Here is a 24,543-nt window from a genome sequence, read left to right as displayed (position 1 = left end):
ATTACAGTTAATCTTCTGAGGAACATGAATGTCTGAATCAAATTTTATGAAAATGCATGAAATAGTTGAGATTTTTCAGTCTGGACCAACAGGTTGCTGCTTGTGTGACTAAAAATACTTCAGAGTTCTGCAGAATTCAGAAACATGTTTGTTGTAAACGCTTCAGATTGTGAGATGAAGGAAACTTCAGTTTTTTTTCTGCCTGTGATCACTTGTTTTTATTACAGACACATTTCTGTTGATACTGACAGTGAACAGACTGATAATAACACTGGAATAAAAAGTGAACTCAACAAAGACAAACTTCCTCTTGATGTGTGATTATTTCCGCCATTTTCATGAATGTTCTCTTTGTTTAAAACAAACGTTTCCAGTAAAAATCACCCACCTCGAGTGTACTTTTAAATAATACAGAAACATGATAATACATTACATTACACAAGCGTGCACACTCGGTACAGTGTCTGTTTGTTCATCCAGTCAGTTAATCCACAAGATGAAAGCTTCTCGTCTTTCGTTTCACTGAAGCTTCAGATTCAGTTTCAGGGAAATTTAAAAGATGAAGAGAAGTTGAGGAAGGGATCATCTTCCTCTCCAGTGTGTAATCTACTCTGTAAATCCTCTCTCTCTCTCTCTCTCTCCCTCTCTCTCTCTCTCTCTCTCTCTCTGTAATCTTCTTATGAGGCTCATCCTGGAGTGTTTCACGTGTTATTAAAGTTCACATTCATTTCCAGATTTTAAAAGAAGTGTTTTTCTTCTTTCACAGTTCTTTCATCTCTCCCTCGCTCCCTAGCAGACAGGATCCACCACCAGGACTTTACACTCTCTCTTGGCGATCTTGTCGAGCGACAGCAGCGTTTTGTCCTGCGGCGGCAGGTAGAGCGGCCGACCGACCGGAGAGCCGACGGGGGGAGTGATGGCGCGCCGCTCCATGGCACTGCCCGTCCTGTCAAACACAAAAAACGATCACATGAAACTTTATAACCGACAGCCGACACCGAAGTGACGCCTGACGCTGTTCGCGTCGTACCTCATGATGTGGGAGCGAGACGGCTGCTGGTGGGAGAAGGACTGAGATCGACCCAGACTGGCCTGGTGTCGGTCCAGCAGGTCTCGAACCGCCGGGCTGGACGGGCTGTTTTTACCTGAGTGGTGACAGAAGAACATTCGCTCAAGCTCTTTATTGAAGCTACATGATCATCAAACTGAGTGAAACATTCAATCCTAAGCCTCCATGTTTATTATGACTGAAACGTTTTGTAATTTTAGACACATTTATGACTGTTTGATATCTTTGGAAACTCAACTGGAAATGAAAATAAAGTTCTGTGAGTTTAAATAAAGTTTGGACACATACAAACAGAGTTATTAGAAGAATTATCCGCAGAGGTCTCCTCCTCTCCAGAAACAAACGTACACGCAGATTAAAATCGTTAAAATACTAATTAAAGCTGTTTCACCTAAAAAAAATCAGTGTTTCTCCGACGATGTTTGGCGACCACCGGACTTCCTGGAGGGGCTGTTAGCCGAGCTGCTGCTAACGTTTGTCCAGTTTATTTCTCTGATAACTTAAGATCCAGACGTCCAATGACTAAAATCCTTCTTCCGGCTAAAAGATATAGTTGAAAACCACCTAAATTTATCATGAAAATGTGTCTTAAAACTGAATAAAAGTCCATTTATAACAGTTTGTGTGGAACAACCACAACGCCGATGTATTATCTTGTATGTGTGTAAGTTACTCTTTGGTAGACGCCATTGTAGCGGACAAACACAGCGCCGCCGTATGCATCTGGTGCGTGTTTACTCTTTGGTAGAGGAGGTATGACGCCATCGACAGGCGACCAAATGAAACGGTCCGTTACTTTGATTAAATTACAGATTTCTCTGAGTTTAAACATTGTTGGAAACATTTGGGATAATGTAAGTACACAACTCAACAACATACATAACATAGGTCTAGTTGTTTTTAGACATTTTAATGTGGAATTATTACATATTATACCTTTAAAACAATGTACAAGAGTAATAAAAACAGCGTTACTCATTTTCTACTCTACAGTATTTATTCTAAATTTGAAAAATAAAAAAACAAGCAAAATGATGTTTCCTCTTACGTGACAGCGGCCGGGCGTCAGGCGGAGGGTTAGAGACTGAAGCTGTGAACTGCAGCTTCAACTTCATGTGCTGACTCAGCTGGAGAGAGACAACGCAAACAAAAAAAATGTCACTATTTCTGACACTTCTGCTCAATATATGCACATAAAACAACAACATATTTCCCAGAACTGGCTGGTAAAGCAGCACAAATTGTCTGAATGATGGTTCAGTACCTCGTACAGTCCTGGTTTGAGGATCTGGAAGGCCACGCTGAAGGACAGAGTGCTTCCTTTCCGACAGTGACCGAGGTTACTGAGAGGAGTGTGACAGACCACAGCTGCCAGCGCTGTGTCCTCGCCCTGACCACGACCTGAACACACACACACACTTAGATTTGTCTGCTGTGTTTGAGAACCAGTTGTAGTATTTCACATGCAGTTATTGGCTGTTACTGTTAATCAGCTACATTAAATCAACCAACACGTTTAGGAACGTTTAAGGACGTGTTCCCAGTGTTTCCAGTGTGCTAAACCAGCAGTCAGGTGTCTGTAATCATTCCTCCTGTTCATACTGGATATTAAAAGATCCTTCAAATGTGCTTTCAATGGAAGTGATGGAGGATAAAATCCACAGTGTGTCCACACAGTCATTTAAAAGTCTGTGTGAAGCTTCTATTCAGCTTCAGCAGTCTGAGTTAGTCATATCAAGTGGATATCTGACACATTTACAGTCTTTTTAGCATCAAATTCCCTCTTTGTGTTTCCTCGGACAGTGTTTCCCTGTTGAGCTGCAGGTGGAAGTATAGTAACAAAAAGAGGAACTTTGGCACTAAAAAGACTGTAACGTTGAAAGATATCTACTTGATTTGACTCATTTGGACGCTGAAGCTTCATATTGGCTTCAGATAAACTTTTAAATACATTTTTGTCCTCCATCACTTCCATTGTAAGGTCATTATGAAGGGATCTTCTAATGGTCAGTATGAACAGGAGGAATGATTACAGCAAGAAAAACAGCTTTAATGTTCATTTGAAGACTGACTGTTGGTTTAAGACTCACTTGATAAACTGTGAACTCGTCCTTTAAATTCTGGAAACAAAGTTAATAACCACAAGTACTGGACTTCTTTCTACCTTTAACTGTAAAACCAGCTCTAAACTCTCTACCAGCTGTTTGAAGATGTGAGGACCAGGACTCTCAATGTCTAAAACTGTCTCCCTCCTTCTTTCTATCTCAACCCAACCGGTCAAGGCAGATGGCGTCCACCTAGAGTCCGGTTCTGCTTGAGGTTTCTTCCTGTTAAAGGGGAGTTTTTCCTCACTGCTGCTCATGGAGGAACGTTGGGTTGACTTGACAGAAACACACACTGACCCTCTGGAGTCCAGACGAGCCGTACAGCCAGGAAGTCCTGCAGGTTGTTGAGCAGAACGTATTTCACCTTGAAGTGTTCCTTCACCCTGACGGTGCTCGGGCAGCTGGCCGTCATCACGAACCGCGGCCGGTCCAGACGGATACTGGGCAACCTGAGAGAGAGAGAGAGAGAGGACGGACAGCAGCTCGACTGTAAACAGACGGTCAGGATGAGTGTCCTGGTGAATATCACGGAACAGTGAACTGTCCCTTCAAATATTGATGACAAACAACAGGATTAACTGGTACTATCCGTGACATTTTTTGCATGTTTGGGGTTTCTGGGGTTTTCTTACCTGTAGTGAGTGTAGATACAGTTGGTGAAAGGCATCTTGGGAGTTGACCACTGCAGCACAGCGACCAGGGGAACCTCTAACCCCTGAAAATAAAGCAACACACATACTGACAACCAACGTACCCAAAACTATGAAAATATTAAGATCAACAACTGCTTCATTATCCAAAACATTAACTTGAAGGTTACATTAAGCTGATAACCATAAAAAAGGTCACATCCTGTAAGAAACGTGTACAGACCTCGTTGGAGTCGTCCTGCGGCATGTCGTTAAGGTGCAGCTGGAACAGAAAGTCGTGCTCCTCCAAAGCGCTGAGCATGCTGGGAAGGCGGCAGGCCAGACTGTCCACTCTGCAGAAAGACGCCATGCCGACCTCACCTGACTGGTGGCTGGAGAGGAGACGCAGTGTGACCAGTGAGTTCTCCATCATGTGAAGACTCAGTTTTTAAGACTTCAAATAGCAAAAACCACAAATGCAGAAATATTGATTCACAACATAATATAATGTAACACTGCGCACTGTTACATAACAGAATGTAACAGAAGGCAAGTAAATCTTAGTGTAACACAGTATACTCTAACACAACATAACACAACACAACATAACGTGACATAATGTAACACAACACATAACGTAACGTAACATAACACTGTAATGCAAAACAACACAAAACAACGTAACATAACGTAACGTAACACAACACAATGTAACACAATGTAACACAAAACAACGTAACGTAACACAACACTGTAATGCAAAACAACGAAAAACAACGTAACATAACGTAACGTAACATAACGTAACGTAACACAATGTAACATAGCATAACACATCATAACGCAAAACAACGTAACATAACATAAAGCAACACAATGTAACGTAACACAACATAACGTAACGCAAAATAACGTGACGCAACACAACACAACGTAACGTAACCCATCGTTAACATGATGAAGTGACTGCAACAGAGCACAATGTAACAGAAGAAAACTCAACATAAACATGTAACAATGTAACATGACGTAATGTTGCAGACCATGACGTCATGATAACACAGTGTAACAGACATCGTATCATGACGTGATGTAACAACATGGCGGATTCACAGCACATCAAAACAACAACGTGTAATGTGATGTAACTTCCTGTAGTGGGACATAACTTCAGTATAATGTAAACACAATCAAAAGACACAACATGACACCCACCTACAGTAACAACATGATAATCTGATGTGTTTCATATCACACATAACATGATACGACTTGACAAGCCAGATGTGACAGAACTCTACTTCACATGAACACACGTTTCTGTACGTACCACACGTTGTCCACCAGCAGCACGGAGCCGTCTGGCATCATGGGAAGGTAGGAGGCGTTGAGGTTTGGTAAAACGCGAACATCCCGAATACTCACTTCCTCCTGAGACGACTCATTCAGCACTGAGAGGAGGAAACAGATTCACGGTTTAGGACCTAGTTCATGTTGAGTCACTGAATGCTACAGTTTGACACAACTGTTAATTATTCTGTGTTAATTCTATATTAAAGCTATATTTTAGTCTTAACGTGCAGTGAAATTAAACTCAGATGACTAGTAAGACAGCGCCCTCTGCTGCTGTTCAATAGATGCAACTGATTGAAAACATTATAATCCACATGTAGCTTATGAACGAAGGTCTGAATAGTCACCTGAAAAAAGACAAGAAGCACAGGGCAGGTTTCTTTAGATCTCCTACCTTTGAGGACAGCGAGGTGCCTCCCGGAGACCGTCATCTGCTTGCAGCGGACGGTGGGAGGCGGCAGGACGGTCAGAGTGGTGCTCACTGTGGACGAACACATTCAGTACGATGATGTCAGTCTGCACTCATGTCCTGTTTTACAGTTTTATCATCTTATAATTGAAGAATACTTAAGAGATATTTGTTGTTTTTCCCTGTTCTTTGTTGTTTGTGGTTCAAACTAAATCCTGTGGGACATGTAGAAAAAAGACTACTATGACAGGCTACCAAACTTTAATCCATAATAATCTCAAGAATTCAGACATTCTTGTATTTTTTAAAAAGGTGCTACAGTGTATATATTATTATCCTTAAAGTAACCATTGCTAACAACTGTCTCTTTTATCATCTCCACATGGCATTTTACATAGTGTGCCACTTTGTTGAATTTGGCCTTTAAAGTACAAATAAGGAAAAATTTACTTTGCATTGTTTTTCAAGGCTAGAAGTTTCCCAGTGCTTCCAATCCTTATGCTAAATTATGCTAAGCTAAGTTAAATATGTCCTAGACCTATCTCTGTTTTCAGGGCACAATTTATATCAAACTCTAAAGATTTTTTTTTAGAGTGAGATTGATATCTGATGTCTGTATTGGGGTGTAATTAGCCTAGCTTAGCATAGGGCTAGAAACAGGGGAAAACTGCTAGTCTGGTTCTGTCTGTAGTGACAAAATATAGCTACCAGCACCTCTAAAGCACACTCAACACGTTGTATCTCATTGGTTTAATCCATACACAAAATATATTCAATGGTATGTTACATGCCATAAATATATAAAGGCAAACAACGATGGACACAGTGACTGTGACAGATTCTCATTGTCATCACGGTGAGGCTGGCAGGTTTGATAACATCCTGACCGCTAACCCTGCACAGGGACCGTGGATGTATTGTAAGAGCTGGATACGAGACCAAAAATAGCACCTATTCAGTCCAATAAGAGCTGCTTGCCTGGTGTATTCACCAAAAATGTTTCTAGCTTCTGGGTTTACTTGCAGGGGTATCCGTCCCACTGAATATGTGCAGTGGTGTTTCTCCTGCTGGCCTCGCCCTTGAGTTCCCCCTCGGCCCACAGACTTTTTTTGTGGTGACATCATGGTTTTTTAAATCACTTTTCTTGGCTCAAGGAAAGTTTAACAAATATAAAACCTTCATGGATGAAAAAATGATAATAGAAAGAGTCATAATTGACGTTGTCTTTGCATGGTCCTGACACGTGTCAGAACACAATCAGTGATTTTAGAAGAACACACTTATTATTATTTATTGATTATTTACACAACCATGCAGGATGCAGACATCTGGTCTCATGCAAGAACCAGTAATACAAACAGGTTCAGTCTTAAGAGGCACGTACACCTGATTTAAGAAAATTTGTGGTTCTTTTGTTGAATTTTCTTTTAGGTCTGAACCAAGCAGCAACCTCCGGGACTGTAAAATGAAGCCAAAAACTGCAGTTCCTTGAACGACCACTTGAGGCTCCAAAAGCGAGTCAATCCCCATAGACCCCCATGTTAAAATGTCCAACTTTACAGCAGAAATAAACATGTTTACAGCCTGGTACAAACAACGGTTTTGGTCTCTGTAGCTAATTTCCTCTTTCATGACAACTGGGCGGGGGATGAATTTTTTTATAACTCACCTGTTTAAGTTTTATTAAGCCGTAAAGTTCTGCATAATGAAGGACATGGCTGCTTTGAGTGACAGGTCCGCCAGCCGCTAGGTGGCTTGTTTCAGCCGTTCGGCCCCGCCTCTTTGCCCACTTTTGATTGGCTGGGAGTTAGGCGGCGTCATGCACTGCCAAGATGGCGACGGCCGGAGCGGCTCACTTTGAGCTTCAAAACCGCTCTTCAGAAACCAACGGGTGACGTCACGGTAACTACGTCCATTTACGAGACGAGTCGTACAAGTCATGAACTGATTTTCTTTACAAGAGTCATGATGTCTTCATCTGAATGATACTGAATCAACTCAAATAAAATATTACATTCATCATCATCATCATCATCATCATCATCACCGTCCTGGCTGCCAGTTTCCTGATGTGCTGATGTCAGCAGCAGTAAACAGCTGCAGCTCCAGTGTAACATCATATTCTCTCCTCTAATATCTCTGTGACGGTCACATGACGCCTCTCATATCAGTCATGGAGCGTTTTGCTTTACAAAGACTTTTTTTTTTTTTTTAAATTTCTGTCACAGCGCAGCAGCTGCTGATGGATTCATGTTGTCTGATAGTTTCAGCTCCTCTAATACGACGACAGCAGAAACCTCTGATTCTTCTTTTACTCTTCGGGAACATTTTTGTAGAACTGCAACGATTATTAAATCATCAGACAGTTAATCAGAAACTATTATTACTGATGAAAATTATCAGCGGATTCATCAATAATGAAAATAATCAACAGCTGCAGTCCTACCGGTCGCCTTGTTGGCGTCGATGATGAAATCTGAGGAACGTTCAGCTTTGTGAGTTCAGAGTTTGTTTGAACAAAAGTCAGTTTTAGGATAAAAGTGTTCTTGCATGAGGCTCATTGATTGTTTTCCTGTGTAGAAATACTTTAACATTGATAACAAGTATCGATGCCGTTTGTACAAAGCAAAGTTCAGCAGCGTTTAATCTTTTAAGGCGTGTAATGAACAGTGTTTTATTGAACCTGCTGTTTGCTTTGGTTGCTTCAGTCTGATAAAATAAAAACCGTCCTGATCATCAACTTCAAGCCGCTGCTGCAGGACGCTCAACGCTTCAGACTCTATTTTACTTCTGTGGCCAATGAAAGACTGAATCTCTTCATATAATAATACAGAAACTTGCACTTTATTCAGCTCTGTGTATCTGGCATCTTCCACCTTTTCACAGGATGGTGTTTCTGATTTTGGACGGACCTGCTGCTGTTCTATAGGTATGTTTATTAGATTTTATTTTAAATATTATATTTTTATTCATCATCAAATACACTTAATTCATTTATAAGTCTTGAACTACTGACTGTTGCTTCTAACTGACGTCAGACCAGTTTTCCTTGAGGATAATAATAAAGTTAAAGTTGAATATTAATGAGGTTTAATTGCTACTCTGCTGATTGTTATTACTCCTTTCTGTGTGTGTTCAGTTTGAGGGACAAACTCTCTTGTATTGACATAGTTTTAATTTCAGTGCCTCCAAGTGCCATGTGTCTACATCTGGAGCTACCAGTAACACCTGTTATCTAATAGCATGTGTGTGTGTGTGTGTGTGTGTGTGTGTGTGTGTGTGTGTGTGTGTGTGTGTGTTTGTGGTACCTTGAGCCTTGAAGGTATTCAGGTCGTGTCTGAAAGTGTGTGTCGGCTCTCGTTGCTGCAGGACGCTCAGGTAGCCGAGCTCCTGCACCTCCACTTTCTCCGCCTCCCTCTTCCACACCGTGACCATCACCTGAACACACACACACACACACACACACACACACACACACACACACACGAGATAAGATGATTAGTGTTTACAGGTGAACTCTGCAGGGAATCAATCTTCAATTGTTTGGAAAAAGGGAATCAACCCTCTGATCAATTATTTAATCACCTACATCCAGTGGTGGAAAGTTACTACGTACATTTACTCAAGTACTGTACTGAAGTCCGATTTTAAGTTATTTCTGCAACCATAGTAAGAGAAAAATAGACTCTTTTTCTAATTATGTTAATACTGATACTTCGGTTGTGATACGACGCACAAAAACAGCGAAGACCCCGTCATGTCTGGGTGTGTGAGATGTCATAATAACGACGCTGTTTTGCGCTGTGCTTCAATTGCAAACAATCCTCTCGCTTGTCAGTTAAATACCAGCGAGATGCTGATTGATTTGATATTTTCTTCAGTGTTTCAGGCAGACATTTAGGTTTCTGTAGACAACCTTTCTGGCCGCCATGATTCATATTGTACATGATGATGATGATCAACCCTTTTATGGTCGTCTCAAGATCCGTTTTCTGGAGTCTTTAAACAGCTTTCATCAAACAAACCAAATCTCTAAGGGAGAGTCGCCTTGGACCTCGATGTGAAACCGGCCTAAAGTTATAGATCCAAAAGAAGACAGACAGACAGTCAGATGTTCCTCCTGACCTTGACTTTTAGGGTGCTGACGGGGAGTTTGTCCAGAGACACCGTGAGAGGGAAGATCACTTCATCCGTCAACACCACCGGCTCGTCCAGAGGAGACTGACATGGAGAAAGACAGCAGATGTGGAGAAATTTAACCATTAAAAATATAAACAACTATCTTTTTTATTCAAAAAGCGCTGCTGTACCTGAACAGGTGCCCTGCGGAACTCCCTTGCCGCCGTCCCAGATGAGTTGTGTATGAGCAGCGGCTTGCAGTCCCTGAAGCTCCGACACCGGGAGTCCACCCTGCTGCCGAGTGCCGCGATGGCCGCCTCCGCTGCCGCGATGTAGTCCTCCTCGCCTTCCTCGTTGGCTTCGTCCCCGCTGCTCTGGTAGTCATGGTGATGCTGGTTGCCTCGGTGACGGCTGCTCTCGCCTGGACTCACGCTGGCCACGGCGCACAGAGAGCCGGCCAACTCCCTCCACGCCCGGCTACTGGCCGACTCCGTCCCAAAGCCTGCTGCGATGCCGTCACTGCCCCCTGCTGGAAGGGACGTGATGATAAACGCGTTCCAAAATCCTAAAGCTTGAATTATTTCTCTGGTGTTTTAATCCTGGTTTGGTTTAATAGTCCCTGGAGTTTTGGCTCTGTTTTGGTCTAATAGTGCCAGATGTTTTAGACCCAGTTTTACCTGGTGTTTTAGCTCTGGTTTGGTCCAGTATTCTCTGGAGTTTTGACCCTGGTTTGGTCCAGTATTATCTGGTGTTTTAACCCTGGTTTGGTCCAGTATTCTCTGGTGTTTTAGGCCTGGTTTGGCCCAGTATTCTCTGGTGTTTTAGCCCTGGTTTGGTCCAGTATTCTCTGGTGTTTTAGCCCTGGTTTGGTCCAATATTCTCTGGTGTTTTAACCCTGGTTTGGTCCAATATTCTCTGGTGTTTTAACCCTGGTTTGGTCCAATATTCTCTGGTGTTTTAGCCCTGGTTTAGTTCAGTTTTCTCTGGTGTTTTAGCCCTGGTTTGGTCCAGTATTCTCTGGTGTTTTAGCCCTATTTCCTAATATTCTCTGGTATTTTTGACCTGGTTTGGTCCAATATTTTCTGATATTTTAATCCTGGTTTGGTTTAATAGTCCCTGAAGTTTTGGCTCTGTTTTGGTCTAATAGTGCCAGGTGTTTTAGACCCAGTTTGGTTCAGTTTTTCCTGGTGTGTTAACCCTGTTTTGGTCCAGTATTCTCTGGTGTTTTAACCCTGGTTTGGCCCAGTATTCTATGGTGTTTTAGGCCTGTTTTGGTCCAGTATTCTCTGGTGTATTAACCCTGTTTTGGTCCAGTATTCTCTGGTGTGTTAACCCTGGTTTGGTCCAGTATTCTCTGGTGTTTTAATCCTGGTTTGTTCCAGTATTCTCTGGTGTCTTAACCCTGTTTTGGTCCAGTATTCTCTGGTGTGTTAACCCTGGTTTGGTCCAGTATTCTCTGGTGTGTTAACCCTGTTTTGGTCCAGTATTCTCTGGTGTGTTAACCCTGGTTTGGTCCAGTATTCTCTGGTGTGTTAACCCTGGTTTGGTCCAGTATTCTCTGGTGTGTTAACCCTGTTTTGGTCCAGTATTCTCTGGTGTATTAACCCTGGTTTGGTCCAGTATTCTCTGGTGTGTTAACCCTGGTTTGGTCCAGTATTCTCTGGTGTCTTAACCCTGTTTTGGTCCAGTATTCTCTGGTGTTTTAATCCTGGTTTGGTCCAGTATTCTCTGGTGTCTTAACCCTGGTTTGGTCCAGTATTCTCTGGTGTATTAACCCTGGTTTGGTCCAGTATTCTCTGGTGTATTAACCCTGGTTTGGTCCAGTATTCTCTCCAGATTGAATGTTGATTTTCAAGTCACTGACACCTCAGTAAATAAATTCTCTAAAACACTGTTAATACTTGTTTCCAGGTCTCACACTGAAATGAAACATCTGTTCTGTCTCTTGCTTCCTCAACCTGAATCCTTCTGCACAAATACATCAAACTGCAAGAAAATATAACTTACGGCTGCAGGAGTCAGTCTTATCTGGTAACACCTGCATTTTTTATTATTATAATAAATGTATTATTTAAGGATTTCAGCCTGCTGCTCAGGATGTGATTATTTGTCTGATTGTATAATAATAATTTGAAGTATATTCCTGATCTTGTATTTTGTGTTGTATTATCTTTGTTTTTAAGATAAATATAAATTAGTGTGGAACTTCATAAATCATCTGGTGTATTAGAGGTTTATTCATAGTGTCAAGGTAAATATTGGGTTTTGTGTTTCTGCCCTCTGATGCTACAGTTGTACATGAATTCTGTCTCCAGTCTGGCAGCCTGAACACAAACATGCAGTATAAGGAAGGAGCTGTACATGACCCACCCTCCACTGATTATGATGCCCCTCCGTGTTAAAAATGTCCGCGTGTATAAAAAATAATACAATAATCACAATCTATATGAATAATGGATGTTTCTGCCCTCCTCCCTTCCATCCGTCGCCGGTCGGATGGGGGGCATCCTCCCGGCTCCCCCTCGCTTACCGGGGCCGTGCTCGGTCGGCGTCGCCCCCGCGTCCTTGCAGCGCAGCACCAGGAGGAAGCGGACGGTCTCCCCCAGGTAGAGGTGGCTCCGGCGGGGCAGAGTGCGGTAGCGGGCCGGGTCCGACAGATCCGTGATGGGCACCGCCGGGAAATACATGAAATACTCGCACTGCGACTCCATCATCTGCACCATGACGACGACCGGAGGAGGCTGCGCGAGCAGGAGCAGGAGCAGCGTCCACACACACACAGGCACCAACCATCAACACACACTTCCTGTTCTCACTGTCGAAGTAAAAGCAAGGGGCATTGTCTGAGTTACACAGACGTGGAGAAATAACACCAGTGCGCCTCTCAGTGGCCATGCGACGGTAGTACACACAGGTAGACCTACATCCGCTGCTTCTATCTGTGTTTTAACAATCAGCATCACACCTCCAACAACAGCAACATCACTGAGTTACACTGGGACCCAGTTTGGGCAAGACTGGCTTCATGTTGTTTTGACCCAGTTTTAGTGTTATTTGTTATCTTACTGTTGTGTTATTCTCTTCACTGGTGTCATTATTTGGTCTAATATGGTTACAAACTCCTGTAACATAAATAAAATAAAGGCTTAAAGAACATTTACAACACTAAAACCTGCCTGAATGACACAAATCTATAACTTGATAACACATAGATGAAGCCGGCAACGTTACAGTTTTCTGAATATGTATCCTCATTTAAGTGATCAGTTAACATTATATGGGTCAGATGAACAGTTAATTGTGCGACATTACCCACAGGAACGTGTATCTGATTTGTTTGAGAATCATCTTATCAGGGACATCGTGGCACCAGCAGCTGTAGCAGTGACAGGCGGCCGGAGGCAGGTGGCGCTACAGACAGGCTCTCAGGTCAGCTCCCACTGGTTTATGAGCTGGTTCAAATATAAACCATACAGGATGTTTTTATGATACCGTCTGTTACACAGCTGAGTGTGTTTCATCTGTTGGTTTAAACACACACTGCCTGTTTCCCTGTTAGGTATTTAGATTTACTGTTTTATGTATAATTTTAACATTAAGTTTATTCTCATATTACACTACTAATATAAAATGTAAGCTTTTAAAATAAAAGATAATCCCGTTAAAGTTCTGTTTCAAAGTATACAAACTAATTAAAAAGGCAATTTCATGTACACAGCATTTTACAGGTAACCTAAATGTGCTTTAACTTAAAAAACCACCAACCCTCCAAAATATTTATTATTGCTAAAACCACAAACATACAGACAGGTGACAAGTTAAAGGAAAAAAACCAACGTTAAGTGTGTTAGTGTGGTGTTGGACCTCCACGTGCTGCCAGAACAGCTTCAGAGCTCTTTGTTATTGATCTTCTGGAGGGATGAACATCATTGTTCATAAAGATCTTCCCTCATGTGGTGTTGTGATGATGATGATGATGATGATGATGAAGAGCGCTGTCTAACACGTCAGCTGAAGGTCATCACATATGATTCACATCATTTAATACTCATCAAACTCATTCATTGTCATCCTGGAAGAGTCTGTGCGATATGACGATATGTATCGTTTGACGATAGAAAAACGTTTATCGGTTCATTTTATGTTATATCGTTTATATCGTGGTGTCGCAAATCACAAACTTCACGGCAAAATCTTTCGTCATTTGACGACGCTTTGCGGCAAAGGACGAAGGCAGGACGACCTAAACAAACATGGAGGAGTCCAACGAGGAGCTCGTACCTAAGACTTCTGTCGTATGGATGTGGTTCGGTTATGAAAAGTCTGACACAGACCAGAAAACTACCGGTCCCCTCGTCAAACTCAAACACCACCAACCTCTTTTACCGAGTGAAAAGTGTGAGTTGAAAATTTGCACAAAGGTTCTAAATAAAAGGAGAAAATAATCAAATATGAGTAAATAGCTTTTATTTGTCGAGTATATAATTCAAAATGTAATAAGAAATAGGCCTTTCCATGTGGTCATTTTATATAAAATATTTATTCATTGAATTTACAGAAAATGTGTTATATCGTGGTCATATCGCCCAGCCCTCAAGCTGATCACTCACAACTACTTTGTATTGATTAGCAGTGATCCTTCCCTCTAAGGGGACAAGTGGACCCAAACCATGCCAGCATAACAGAGCCCCCCAGACCCCCTCACTGTAGGGGTCCAGCATTCAGACCTGGACCAGACCCCCTCACTGTAGGGGTCCAGCATTCAGACCTGGACCAGGTTTTCCTTTAATTTGTCACCCGTCTGTAGTTTTAAACAAACAAACACAACAACTAATAACGAGTTTCTGTGTATTAGAGAGAAAGCAGAGTATCAACAATTACTCATGACTGCAGTTTAATTTTATGACTGTTGCAAACACACACACACACACACACACACACACACACACACACACACACACACATCAATAAATACCTGCAGGTATTAAAGTCCGTTCCTACCTTTAAACCGTCTTCTTCCTGGTGGCAAAGTCCTCGATCACAGCGGTAAAGTCCAGGACTCTGACAACATCACTTTCCAATGACATGTTATGTCAAACATGATTCCGTTTTAATTTAACTTGTTTTGGTCGTTAGCATGCTAACCTCAGCTAGCCTCTTTCAAACTTCCCGCTCCGGCGTCAAACGCCGACAAACCGCTGGGACGGTTAAAAGCTGTGAGTTAGTTAGTGCCGCGAACTGAAGCTCAGAGGGTTCAACGAGCTTCTTAGAAACAGAAAGAGATGACAAAAAAGATTAAAAAAGTGTGAAACTAAACATGTAAAAGCGACAAATGGAAGCGCATCAAGCAACAACAACAAACACCGCACTTCCGGTTTCCGTTTCAGAGCACAGATACTAAACACAGGGACAGATGTCTCACTCTGCTCCGAATCCAGACACCACAAACAAGGCAGGTAGATGATATCCTTAAACGTTACAGTCTCTCTTTTTGTTACTATACTTCCACCGCAGCTCAGTAATAATAATAATAATGACAAAATTAACTTTATTTGTATGGCATCTTTCATACAAAAAAATGCAGCTCAAAGTGCTTTACAACAAAAGAAGTTCGATGCACCGAGTGCTTCACATTGAGAAAGACATAAAAGGCATAAAATGAACATAAAAACATGTAAATGTACATAAGAGGGGAAATAAAACATTTTGATAAAATTGAGATAAAATCAAGTGAAAATAGAATATATAATAAAATATAATAAAATAAAAACAAAGTTAAGACATAGAATACATAGAATGTATAAAATACATTCTACAAAATACAAGTAAAATTTTAAAAGTGCAGTAGTGCATAGGTGCATAGCGGACCGAGACAGAAGCTAATTAAAGGCTAAGGTGAAGAAATAAGTTTTTAGCTTTCTTTTAAAAACAGGGAAACACTGTCTGAGGAAACACAAAGAGGTGATTTGATGCTAAAAAGACTGTAAATGTGTCAGATATCCACTTGATATGACTAACTCAGACTGCTGAAGCTGAATAGAAGCTTCACACAGACTTTTCAATGACTGTGTGGACACACTGTGGATTTTGGCCTCCATCACTTCCATTGAAAGCACATTTGAAGGATCTTTTAATATCCAGTATGAACAGGAGGAATGATTGGACAACACCAGCATCATCAAATTCAAAGATGACGCTACAGTCATTGGACTGATAACTGATGGGCTGGAGACGGCGAACAGAAGAGAGGTGGCAGACCCGATCTTGATCCAAGGAGGAAGAGGGAGCAGCATACACCACCATACATAGGTAGGACAGAGGTAGAGAGGGTGAAAACCTTTAAATTCCTTGGCGCCCACATCAGCAAGGATCTCACCTGGTCTCACAACACACGACGAATCCCAACAGTGACTGTGCTTTCTAAGAAGACTGAGGTCGAGAGTCTCCTTACCAGCTCCGTCACAGTCTGGTATGGAAACTGCACTGCCCAGGACAGGAAGGCTCTCCAGCGTGTGATCAAACAACTGCACAGTCCATCTCAGGAGCAGCTCCTCCTGTCACTTCAGGACATTTACAACACCAGGGTCATCAGGAGGGAAACATCATCATCAGGGTCAGTTCACACCCTCAACACAGCCTCCTCACACTCCCGCCATCAGCAGACAGACGCTGCAGGAGTGTGAAGTCCAGAACAACAAGACCGGCGAACAGCTTCTATCCATCAGGCCATCAGGCTTGTGAATAACTTCCTCACACACTGCTGCCCTCCTCACTCTGACTGGTTGAACACTACAAACACTGATACATGCTGACTGCTGCTGTCACTTCACTGTCATCTAACCATATTTACAATAGTGCATAGTGTATTTTTATGACCTGCTGTCACATCAGGATCGCTGCTTTTTTTGCACAATATTGTGCTGTGAATAGAACTTATTTACTTTGTGATTTTAATGTTAAAATTTTAATTTAATTGGTTGGTGCAGCTCTAATTGATTTTTCTTTATTGAGGATTCTGTAGTTGTGGTTCACAGAAGTTTTTAAATGTTCAAAACACATTTAGCACAGAATACAGAAAATAATTTAATGATGATACGAATATTTTTTGTTGTTTTTTTTTTTGTTTTTTGTTTCTATTTATTGTTTATTTATATTTCTTTTCACTAGAGAATGACATGAATCCTCTAAAATGTAAAGAAAACCACACATAGAAAAAAATAACAGTATAAAAACATAATCAAAGTAAAATGAAAATACCAAAGCAAAGTCTATTTAACACTAATTAACAGAGTTTACACTCACATTTCTCAAGATATTAAATAGCAAATCCTGAAAACGACATCCCGTCACAGCAGGTGAGTCTAACTGTCAACAGGTGAACATAATTTTACTTTATATCAGTAAAGTTACAACAGATAATGTCACATTCACTCCTGCTGTGAATTAAATCTTAATTATCTTCATAGAAATATAAGTACAGCTTTCTAACTGTGTGTCCAGATATTTTTATTTAATCATTTTATGTGTTGGAAATGTTGATTAACTGTAAAATTAATTTATATTATATTGCTGTGATGTGAAAGTCGTTGATAGTCAGCGCATGCAGGCCTGACTGATTACTATACAGATGTTATCAGTATTATTTTCCCTGTGACAGCTGCTGTTGCATCATAGAGAAACATCTCTTTGTATTTCCCTAATGTTTAATATATTAAATGGAGCATAAACAAAATATACCAGCCTGAATACAATATGTCCATTACTGCCTCAATTTAATTTAGCCTGGAGTAGCTTGTTTATTTTCTGCATAACAATCACAGAGTGAAACAGTCGTTTTCATCACAGGCCCATTATACCAAATAGAGAAAGGATGTGTGCGTGTGAATTACTGATGACATTCTAAGCTGTTTATTATTATTATTATTATTATTATTATTATTATAAGAATTAATTTATAATTGTTTCTTTTAAAAGGCCTTTGTGAGTTTGTTGGTACTGTTTGTGATATTGTATGAATGTAATTACCTCTATTATATTATCTCAGGTTGAAGTCACAGATTAGGATAAAAGATTAGATTGAACATGAATCTTCAGCCATGTAAATATTTGCAACTGACACTGTAAATGAGGTTTATATTCAGTTTGCAAGGCCTCTGTTCTCTAGAGCCAAGGGCTTTTTGCATTGTAGGGATTTTGAATATTTGATGAGCGGTAGAGCAAATATGTTTTTTATGTTAAAAATATGTTTCTTTAAAAAATATTTTCCAGTTGTTAATAAAGGAAATTAGTATTGAAACTGATGAAAAATAACTAGTTCATCATCTTTGAGTTCTGCTGTGTACCAAGCATAAAAGATCTCCTCCAGATGTGTGTTAATCAGTGGAGGCTGGTCCATAGAGGCAGAGGAGGTTGATCGTCCTCTATTTTTTGAGAGGCAAAAAGGAGATAAAAATATAAAAAAGAATATTTGGTTGAAATAAAACCATTACCAAATCTCAGTATTTATAAAGCATTTTTCTCTCTTCTTTGGAAAAAATCCATTACTGAAATTCTGTTTAAAATGCTTCAACAACGACACCTGCAGGGCGGGAGGAGAAAGAGCAGTGTGTGAAGTGGTGGGGAGGGGGGGGTGCAATTGGTGGAGGTGGAGTGGGGGACAGAGGAGGACGGGTGCCTGCTGATCTCTGCAGGGCTGGATCTCTTACATTGGACTTAATGTTTTTCATTTTTTTTTCATGCTAATCTGTGATTGTCCATGACACGTAAATGATGTTCCAAGGGAGGCTGTCCTCTCTAACCAATCAACAACCAGAATGCAATATTGACATTGAGTTGGTCCAATGATAGTTTCCAGAATTCAGCTTCCATTCTCTCCACTGTAAGGCAGAGTAGCAGCAGTAGATAGCTCCTTGCGTTAGCCAATGCAACAGCTGGCTTGTTGTAGCAGCCTGAAGGACTCTTTATACATCCATGGAAGAACTGTTGTTAAGCTAATGGGAGAAATGATCTGGACTGGGCAGCGCAGCAGCAGCAGGACACCGCCAGGGAGCGGCTGGAGAGAGAAGCAACCGGAGAAACAACCAGGAGAGTTAGCTTGTTTGTCATTGTTGCTGATGATATCAGACTGGTAAAGCAGCAGCCACAAAGTTCTGTTAACTAACAAACAAGATGACCAACAGTCACAAATGGATGTTATGACATGAATACTTCATCTCCATGAAAGAAAGAAGAAGACATCAGATAACATGAGTCAGATACAGCTTCTCTCTCTCTGTCTCTTTGGTTGCTAATTTCATCTCTGATGGTTAAATATCTCTCTGTGTGGCTGTTGTGTGAATTTATTTCCTTAACCAGAATGCAGCAGATATATATATATAAGGTGTTGTGGGTAGTTTGCTTGTTGAAGTTACAGTGAGCTGTCTGAACTCACTCATTCATGTGGAATTGATCCCATTTTTAATTGAATGATTGTTCAGTCACCTGTTGATGTTATATGATTAGTGAATGAGTGTGCAGGAGGTCTGGCTGCTTGTTGTGACAGTTTCTTTAGTTTGTTTTTAAGCTGAGCTGTATATTGAGTAATAAGCTTAAAGTAACTAGAATAACAAGTGTTAACTAGTGGTTTAACTGATTGTAGTTGATCCCTGATCCGTACGGATCACCCCCCACGGTTCGGCAGGCATATGAACTGGGGATTAATTGCAAAATTTAACATCTCATTTAATACAAAGTAAACAAACTGCTGTAAGTACAAGTCATGGGCAGACAGTGTGTCACTAACAGGGATTTTGAAGGGTAACGATCAAACCAGCATCTAAGGGGTCCGAAGTGACATTTGAGTTGTTTACCTGCTGTTTAATGTGCTGCAGCTGAGCAGCTAATTAGCATCTAGCTGCTAACTGACATTAGCGGTGAACGTTTGTTATCATCAAGTTTTGATGATGTGGACAGAGGCTGTTTCATTCACTGTTTAAAAGAATAAGGTTTCAGGCCTCATATTGCAATAACTGAGCATTCAATATTTTATATGTTTTATTTTATTTTATTTAAACATTGGACATCTTAAATGTTGTTTTCATTTAAGACCATGGGCAAAAGTTCATTGCTGTTTCTGGCTGTAAGTGTGTTATAGAATAAATGGAAAACAAAGTTTTATTTGTCTCCAACTTTTTTCACTGATCCTAATAATGATCTGATCCGTGACTCAAATCCGTGATACGATCTGAATCTTGAGTTTTGTGTTCATGTTAACATCCCTAGTGTTAATATGTCAGCTTTGTAGACTATATTTTGTATATCGTACATATAGATGAGAGTGTGTAAGTCATGTATTTAATACATGCATTAATACTTTCTGATGTGAACCTACACTTTTAGATCTGTGAATGTTTTTAGTGTTCAATCTTTCTAGTATTCAGCACTGATCAGAACCTGTATCACATTATAAGCTTTGTGCTCCTTTATATATTTCTGTATACTAAGAAAATACATAGGAAACATGTGTAAATCATGTCATATGTTGTTTGTTTTTGATGAGAACATAAATTTGTTGTCACAATAGAACAGTACTATGAATTTGAATTTCACTTTGTTGGTAAAATGACACATTTGAACCAGTCCATGGCTAAAATGAGCTCTTCTGATATAGTTTGACACGGTTTGTTGTAAGATTCCATGTTGGTTTTCCTCCTGTCCTCTGCCACTGGTGTTAATGTATAGAAAAATCATTTTTTTTTGATCATTTGTCTCTGATGTGTTTTTCCACAAAAAAGAATCAGAAACAGGTTTATTGTCAATTTATTGATGTTACCTTGGTGTTGTTGTGCATAACAATCAAAGTTAGAAGGTAAGACAAAACTCAAGTACCTATACAATGTATGAGAAAAACACAACTACCACAAAAGACAGGTAATATAAATATATACATAAAATTCATAATTAAAATTTTAGATATAGTAAATATAAATATATATACTGTTTATATATACAGTATATATATAAACTGACATCTACTCTCTAGCATTACACAGTGGATGAGTTGTAACCTATTTAAATTAAATAAAGACAAAACAGAAGCTCTTATATTTGGCACAGATGCACAGAGAGAAGAACTTTCAAGCAGGCTTGGAAATCTGGCTCTACAGATTAAACCAGAAGTAAAAAACTTAGGTGTTATCCTTGACTGTGAATTGAATTTTAAAAGTCATGTCCACAACATTACAAAGATAGCCTTTTATATATTTAACAAACATCGCAAGAGTCAGACCCTACCTTACTTTGGAGGATGCCAAGAAACTCACTCTTGCCTTTGTTTTTTAACGCTGGTTTACTAAATAAAACCATTGATCGGCTGCAACTCGTTCAAAAATCAGCAGCAAGAATTTTAACCAACACTAGGAAAAGGGAACATATTAAACCAGTATTAGTGTCATTGCACTGGCTACCTGTAACATTGAGGAAAGATTTTAAAAAATTCTTTTACTTGTTTTTAAAGCCCAATATGTTCCAAACCGTTCGCTTAGGTCACTTAACACTGGCTTGTTAAATGTGCCACAAATAAAATGCAAAATGTAAGGTGAGGCAGCTTTTTGCAGCTATACACCAAAGATCTGGAACAAACTCCCACCACATATAAGACAAGCATCCTTGATATTTTCAAGAAGCAGCTCAAAACTTACTTTTATGGTCTTGCTTTTAATTAACTCAACTTTTTATTTGCTCTTTACTGTTTTTACTACCTGTTGTATCTTTCATATCTCATGATTTTACCTCTTTTTATCTTATTACCTCTTTTTATCACTGTAGTGTTTTTTATTGTTTATTGTATTTCTTTTTTTTCCCTTTCTTTTAATATTTTACCTTAATAAATCATATTCATTTATACTCAGAGCACAGAGAAACTTTCAGCAGATGAATGTGACCATACATCATTCTTCAAAGTGAAGATGAAACATCCAAGTGAGGGAATAAGAAGAACACATTTTTGAGTGGAGGGGGACTTTAAGTTTTTGCCACAGTGTTGGGACTATGTTGATGTAGAGTGAAGTGTTTGACTACACTAAAATATCTACAAATATTAAAATCACTTCTGCATATTGCATTTGCCAACAATTAAAAAACAATGAACTCAAATACAGTATGTGCAGAGTATAGATAATTCAGGAAGGATATAAAGTACTGTTGCAATATTACATTATTTTATTCTGTATTTAAATTTTAAAGACATTAAAGACATTTATATTTCTTTATAATTAATATATATATATATATATATATATATATATATATATATATATATTAAAATAAGAATAATGCTTGAATAATTCAATGTCATGTAGGTTGAGACCCCAGCCTTGGCAGTTTCAATCGACAGCATAGATGGTAAATGAGGATGGGTCTGATGGTCTGGTCTCTGATGCCATAGATTAGAGCACTCAGACATCTTGGGAGAAGGATAATACATACATAAAGAATACTCTGGATGCGTGAAATTGCTACTCTGTCTAGGAATTTTGACATGGCAATAATCAATGGGTCATGTACAGTAGAGGAAAGACTGAGGCCCAGCTGAACCAGGTGCAGCAGCAGTGTTTTACGAGCTTTATGGGCTGAAGCTTTGTCTGTGGAGGCTGACCTGGCTGCTATCATCACACCAATATAGGAACAAGTTACTGTCACACCAGCTGATACAAACAGAAAACAAGTGAAGGCTTTTTTATAATGATCAGGTATTGGGCTGAGAAACATGGCTATGTCAGAGCAATAGTCTTTCATCTGCAGGCTCTCCAGTTCTTCAAATGGAAAATCTAACAGCAAAATAACTTGTATGAGAACATTTAGTGAACTGAACGCCCAAACTACAACAATAGCCACACCTGTGTTTCTGATGGTGATGATGGTAGCGTGCCTCAGTGGGTAGCACACAGCTACATATCTCTCCAGAGACATCACCACCAGTGTGAGAGGAGACACTTCATTTGTGAGATCAGCGAGCATGGCGAGAAAACCACATACAGGATAGGTCAGCCATATTCTACAAGCAGACAGTAGATACAGTAACTGGCTTAGTGCCATCTGCACAGTGTCTGCAAAAAGTAGATTATACAGAAGAATATAACGGGAGGTCTCCCTAAACACAGACTTACTCCTCAAGGTGAAAAGCATGATCCCATTAATGAAGAGAAACACACAGCATGCCACTGTAATTGGAGCAGAAAACAACACAATTTCCAGTAGTCTCCGGTACTGCAGTCCAACAGTGATGTTGGTCTGAGATGGAGTTGCATTTGACATATTAGAGAGACATTTATCGGTCCGTCATAAAAATGAGATATATCTGAAGGGTTTTACCCTGTTATACAGTAAATTTGACTAACTGGAAAACACATTTAAGATCTCAAAAAAAAAAAACATAAGAATTTCAATGCAATTATGACACAAAAGCACAATTAAACAGTTTTACCCTTAGAACAGTAAAAACCCATCATCTTTGCAGAAATGTCTGTTGAGTTCACATGTAAAAAAGAAAATAACCCACATACATGTTCCCTGTGCCGACAGTTAGCAGGTTAGAGGCCGTGCTTGAGTCCATGTGGGAGGAACTGATCTGCAGGGTTTGCCTGACCTTAAATGCATTTTAAGATCTCAATCCTCACACCCACTTCATGTGATATCATGAGATCAGTAATGTTAAACAGTGATAGATGATGTAATCCCTTTACAACTCTTACTCAGTACTCTAGTTCATGTCATTGTATATTCTGTTGCCTGGAGATTCAGTACAGAAGCTCGGTCCAGCCCTCACTAAGGTGGATAATCAGTCTGCTCCTGACAAAAAGTCTGGGATTCTAATAAAAATAGGCTATTTTGAAGTGGCTGGTCCAGCAGATAACTGTGTACATTCTAGAGTCTGTCCTGCTGTCCACATACCCTGCCGGCCTGACTGCAAGATACAAAGCTGTAACTCTAAGTAACAACGACTCTCTTCTAATGCAACTGCTGTTATGGTTGTTGGAAAATATTTAGAATACAAGTATACTTTTTCTTAGCCTGGCATCGCCAAACTCGGACAGGCAAGTTTATTTACATAGAACATTTCATTAACAAGGCAGCAGCCAAAACACCTGCAGCTGAAACACACTACTCCCATTCAAATGAATGGGAGGACAGGCATTTTCGCCGCACTGTCTGAGTTGGTCTGAATACAGTCTTAAAAGTTTCTTTCCCCTTTGTCTCAGTTTTCACATGACCTGTGACAGACTCTCTCTCTCTCTCTCTCTCTCTCTCTGTCTCATTTCTAATTTCAGAAATTAAAACAATTGGCACCAGACGCTGACCCTCTTCTGACCCGAGTCCCACCGTTTTCAGCCACCATCTTCAGTTGACATTGAACATAAACATTAAGTTATCGGCTCACGAGATGCGATCCTCAACAGCATTGCTACCTGAACATTCTCATCATATTTAACCGGATGGAACTGCTTCAAAGGTTTCCATGCCTCCCGTGGCCTTCCATTCACCTCACTTGACGTCGTGACCCTCTCCAGGTTTATCACATTTGCCCATTTTATCCTCAAGATTAAGTCTTCCACTATACAGGTCTACATCAGCGGAATCAACTTCTTCATAAGACTGTCCTTAGGAGCACCGTGTTCAGCCTTGTCCCACTCATATATCAGCATGTTGATCAAAGGTCTCTGTAAGGCTGAACCACATCTCTTGCCAAAATGTTCGCCCCACACTTCAGACCTCCTTGCCCGCTGCATCAGAACTCTCTGTACAGGTTATCTATCCCCTTACATTGATAAAACTGGAATCCATGTTCCTACTGGTGATTCTCTGTTCATCACAGAGACGAGC

General features: G+C 40.2%; 2 protein-coding genes across 4 annotated transcripts; both read right to left on the bottom strand.

Annotated features, from left to right (window-relative positions):
* Positions 1 to 190: 190 nt before the first annotated feature.
* On the bottom strand, positions 191 to 15,078 carry trappc14 (trafficking protein particle complex subunit 14). Of its 3 annotated transcripts, none has more exons than XM_067608997.1 (15): positions 14,686 to 15,078; positions 13,001 to 13,136; positions 12,215 to 12,499; positions 9,876 to 10,210; positions 9,691 to 9,786; positions 8,874 to 9,003; positions 5,551 to 5,637; positions 5,134 to 5,254; positions 4,048 to 4,195; positions 3,807 to 3,889; positions 3,472 to 3,623; positions 2,334 to 2,470; positions 2,118 to 2,196; positions 1,031 to 1,145; positions 191 to 946 (listed from the first exon to the last, which is right to left on the bottom strand). In XM_067608997.1, exons 3-15 carry the CDS (start codon positions 12,405 to 12,407, stop codon positions 790 to 792), a joined length of 1,833 nt encoding a protein of 610 aa, XP_067465098.1. In that variant the 5' UTR covers positions 12,408 to 12,499; positions 13,001 to 13,136; positions 14,686 to 15,078; the 3' UTR covers positions 191 to 789. The 3 variants fall into 3 exon arrangements, with proteins under 3 accessions (XP_067465098.1, XP_067465097.1, XP_067465096.1); XM_067608996.1 differs by having other exon boundaries at positions 9,876 to 10,213; positions 12,997 to 13,136; positions 14,686 to 15,077; XM_067608995.1 differs by having other exon boundaries at positions 9,876 to 10,213; positions 14,686 to 15,077.
* A 6,936-nt stretch (positions 15,079 to 22,014) lies between these two features.
* LOC137196260 (odorant receptor 131-2-like) lies at positions 22,015 to 22,758 on the bottom strand. The gene has a single exon (XM_067609133.1). The coding sequence runs from the start codon at positions 22,756 to 22,758 to the stop codon at positions 22,015 to 22,017; it is 744 nt and encodes a 247-aa protein (XP_067465234.1).
* Positions 22,759 to 24,543: the final 1,785 nt, after the last annotated feature.

The sequence above is a fragment of the Thunnus thynnus genome, chromosome 13 (assembly GCF_963924715.1).
Source record: "Thunnus thynnus chromosome 13, fThuThy2.1, whole genome shotgun sequence".
NCBI lineage: Eukaryota > Metazoa > Chordata > Actinopteri > Scombriformes > Scombridae > Thunnus > Thunnus thynnus.
This window is presented reverse-complemented; position numbering and strand designations above follow the sequence as displayed.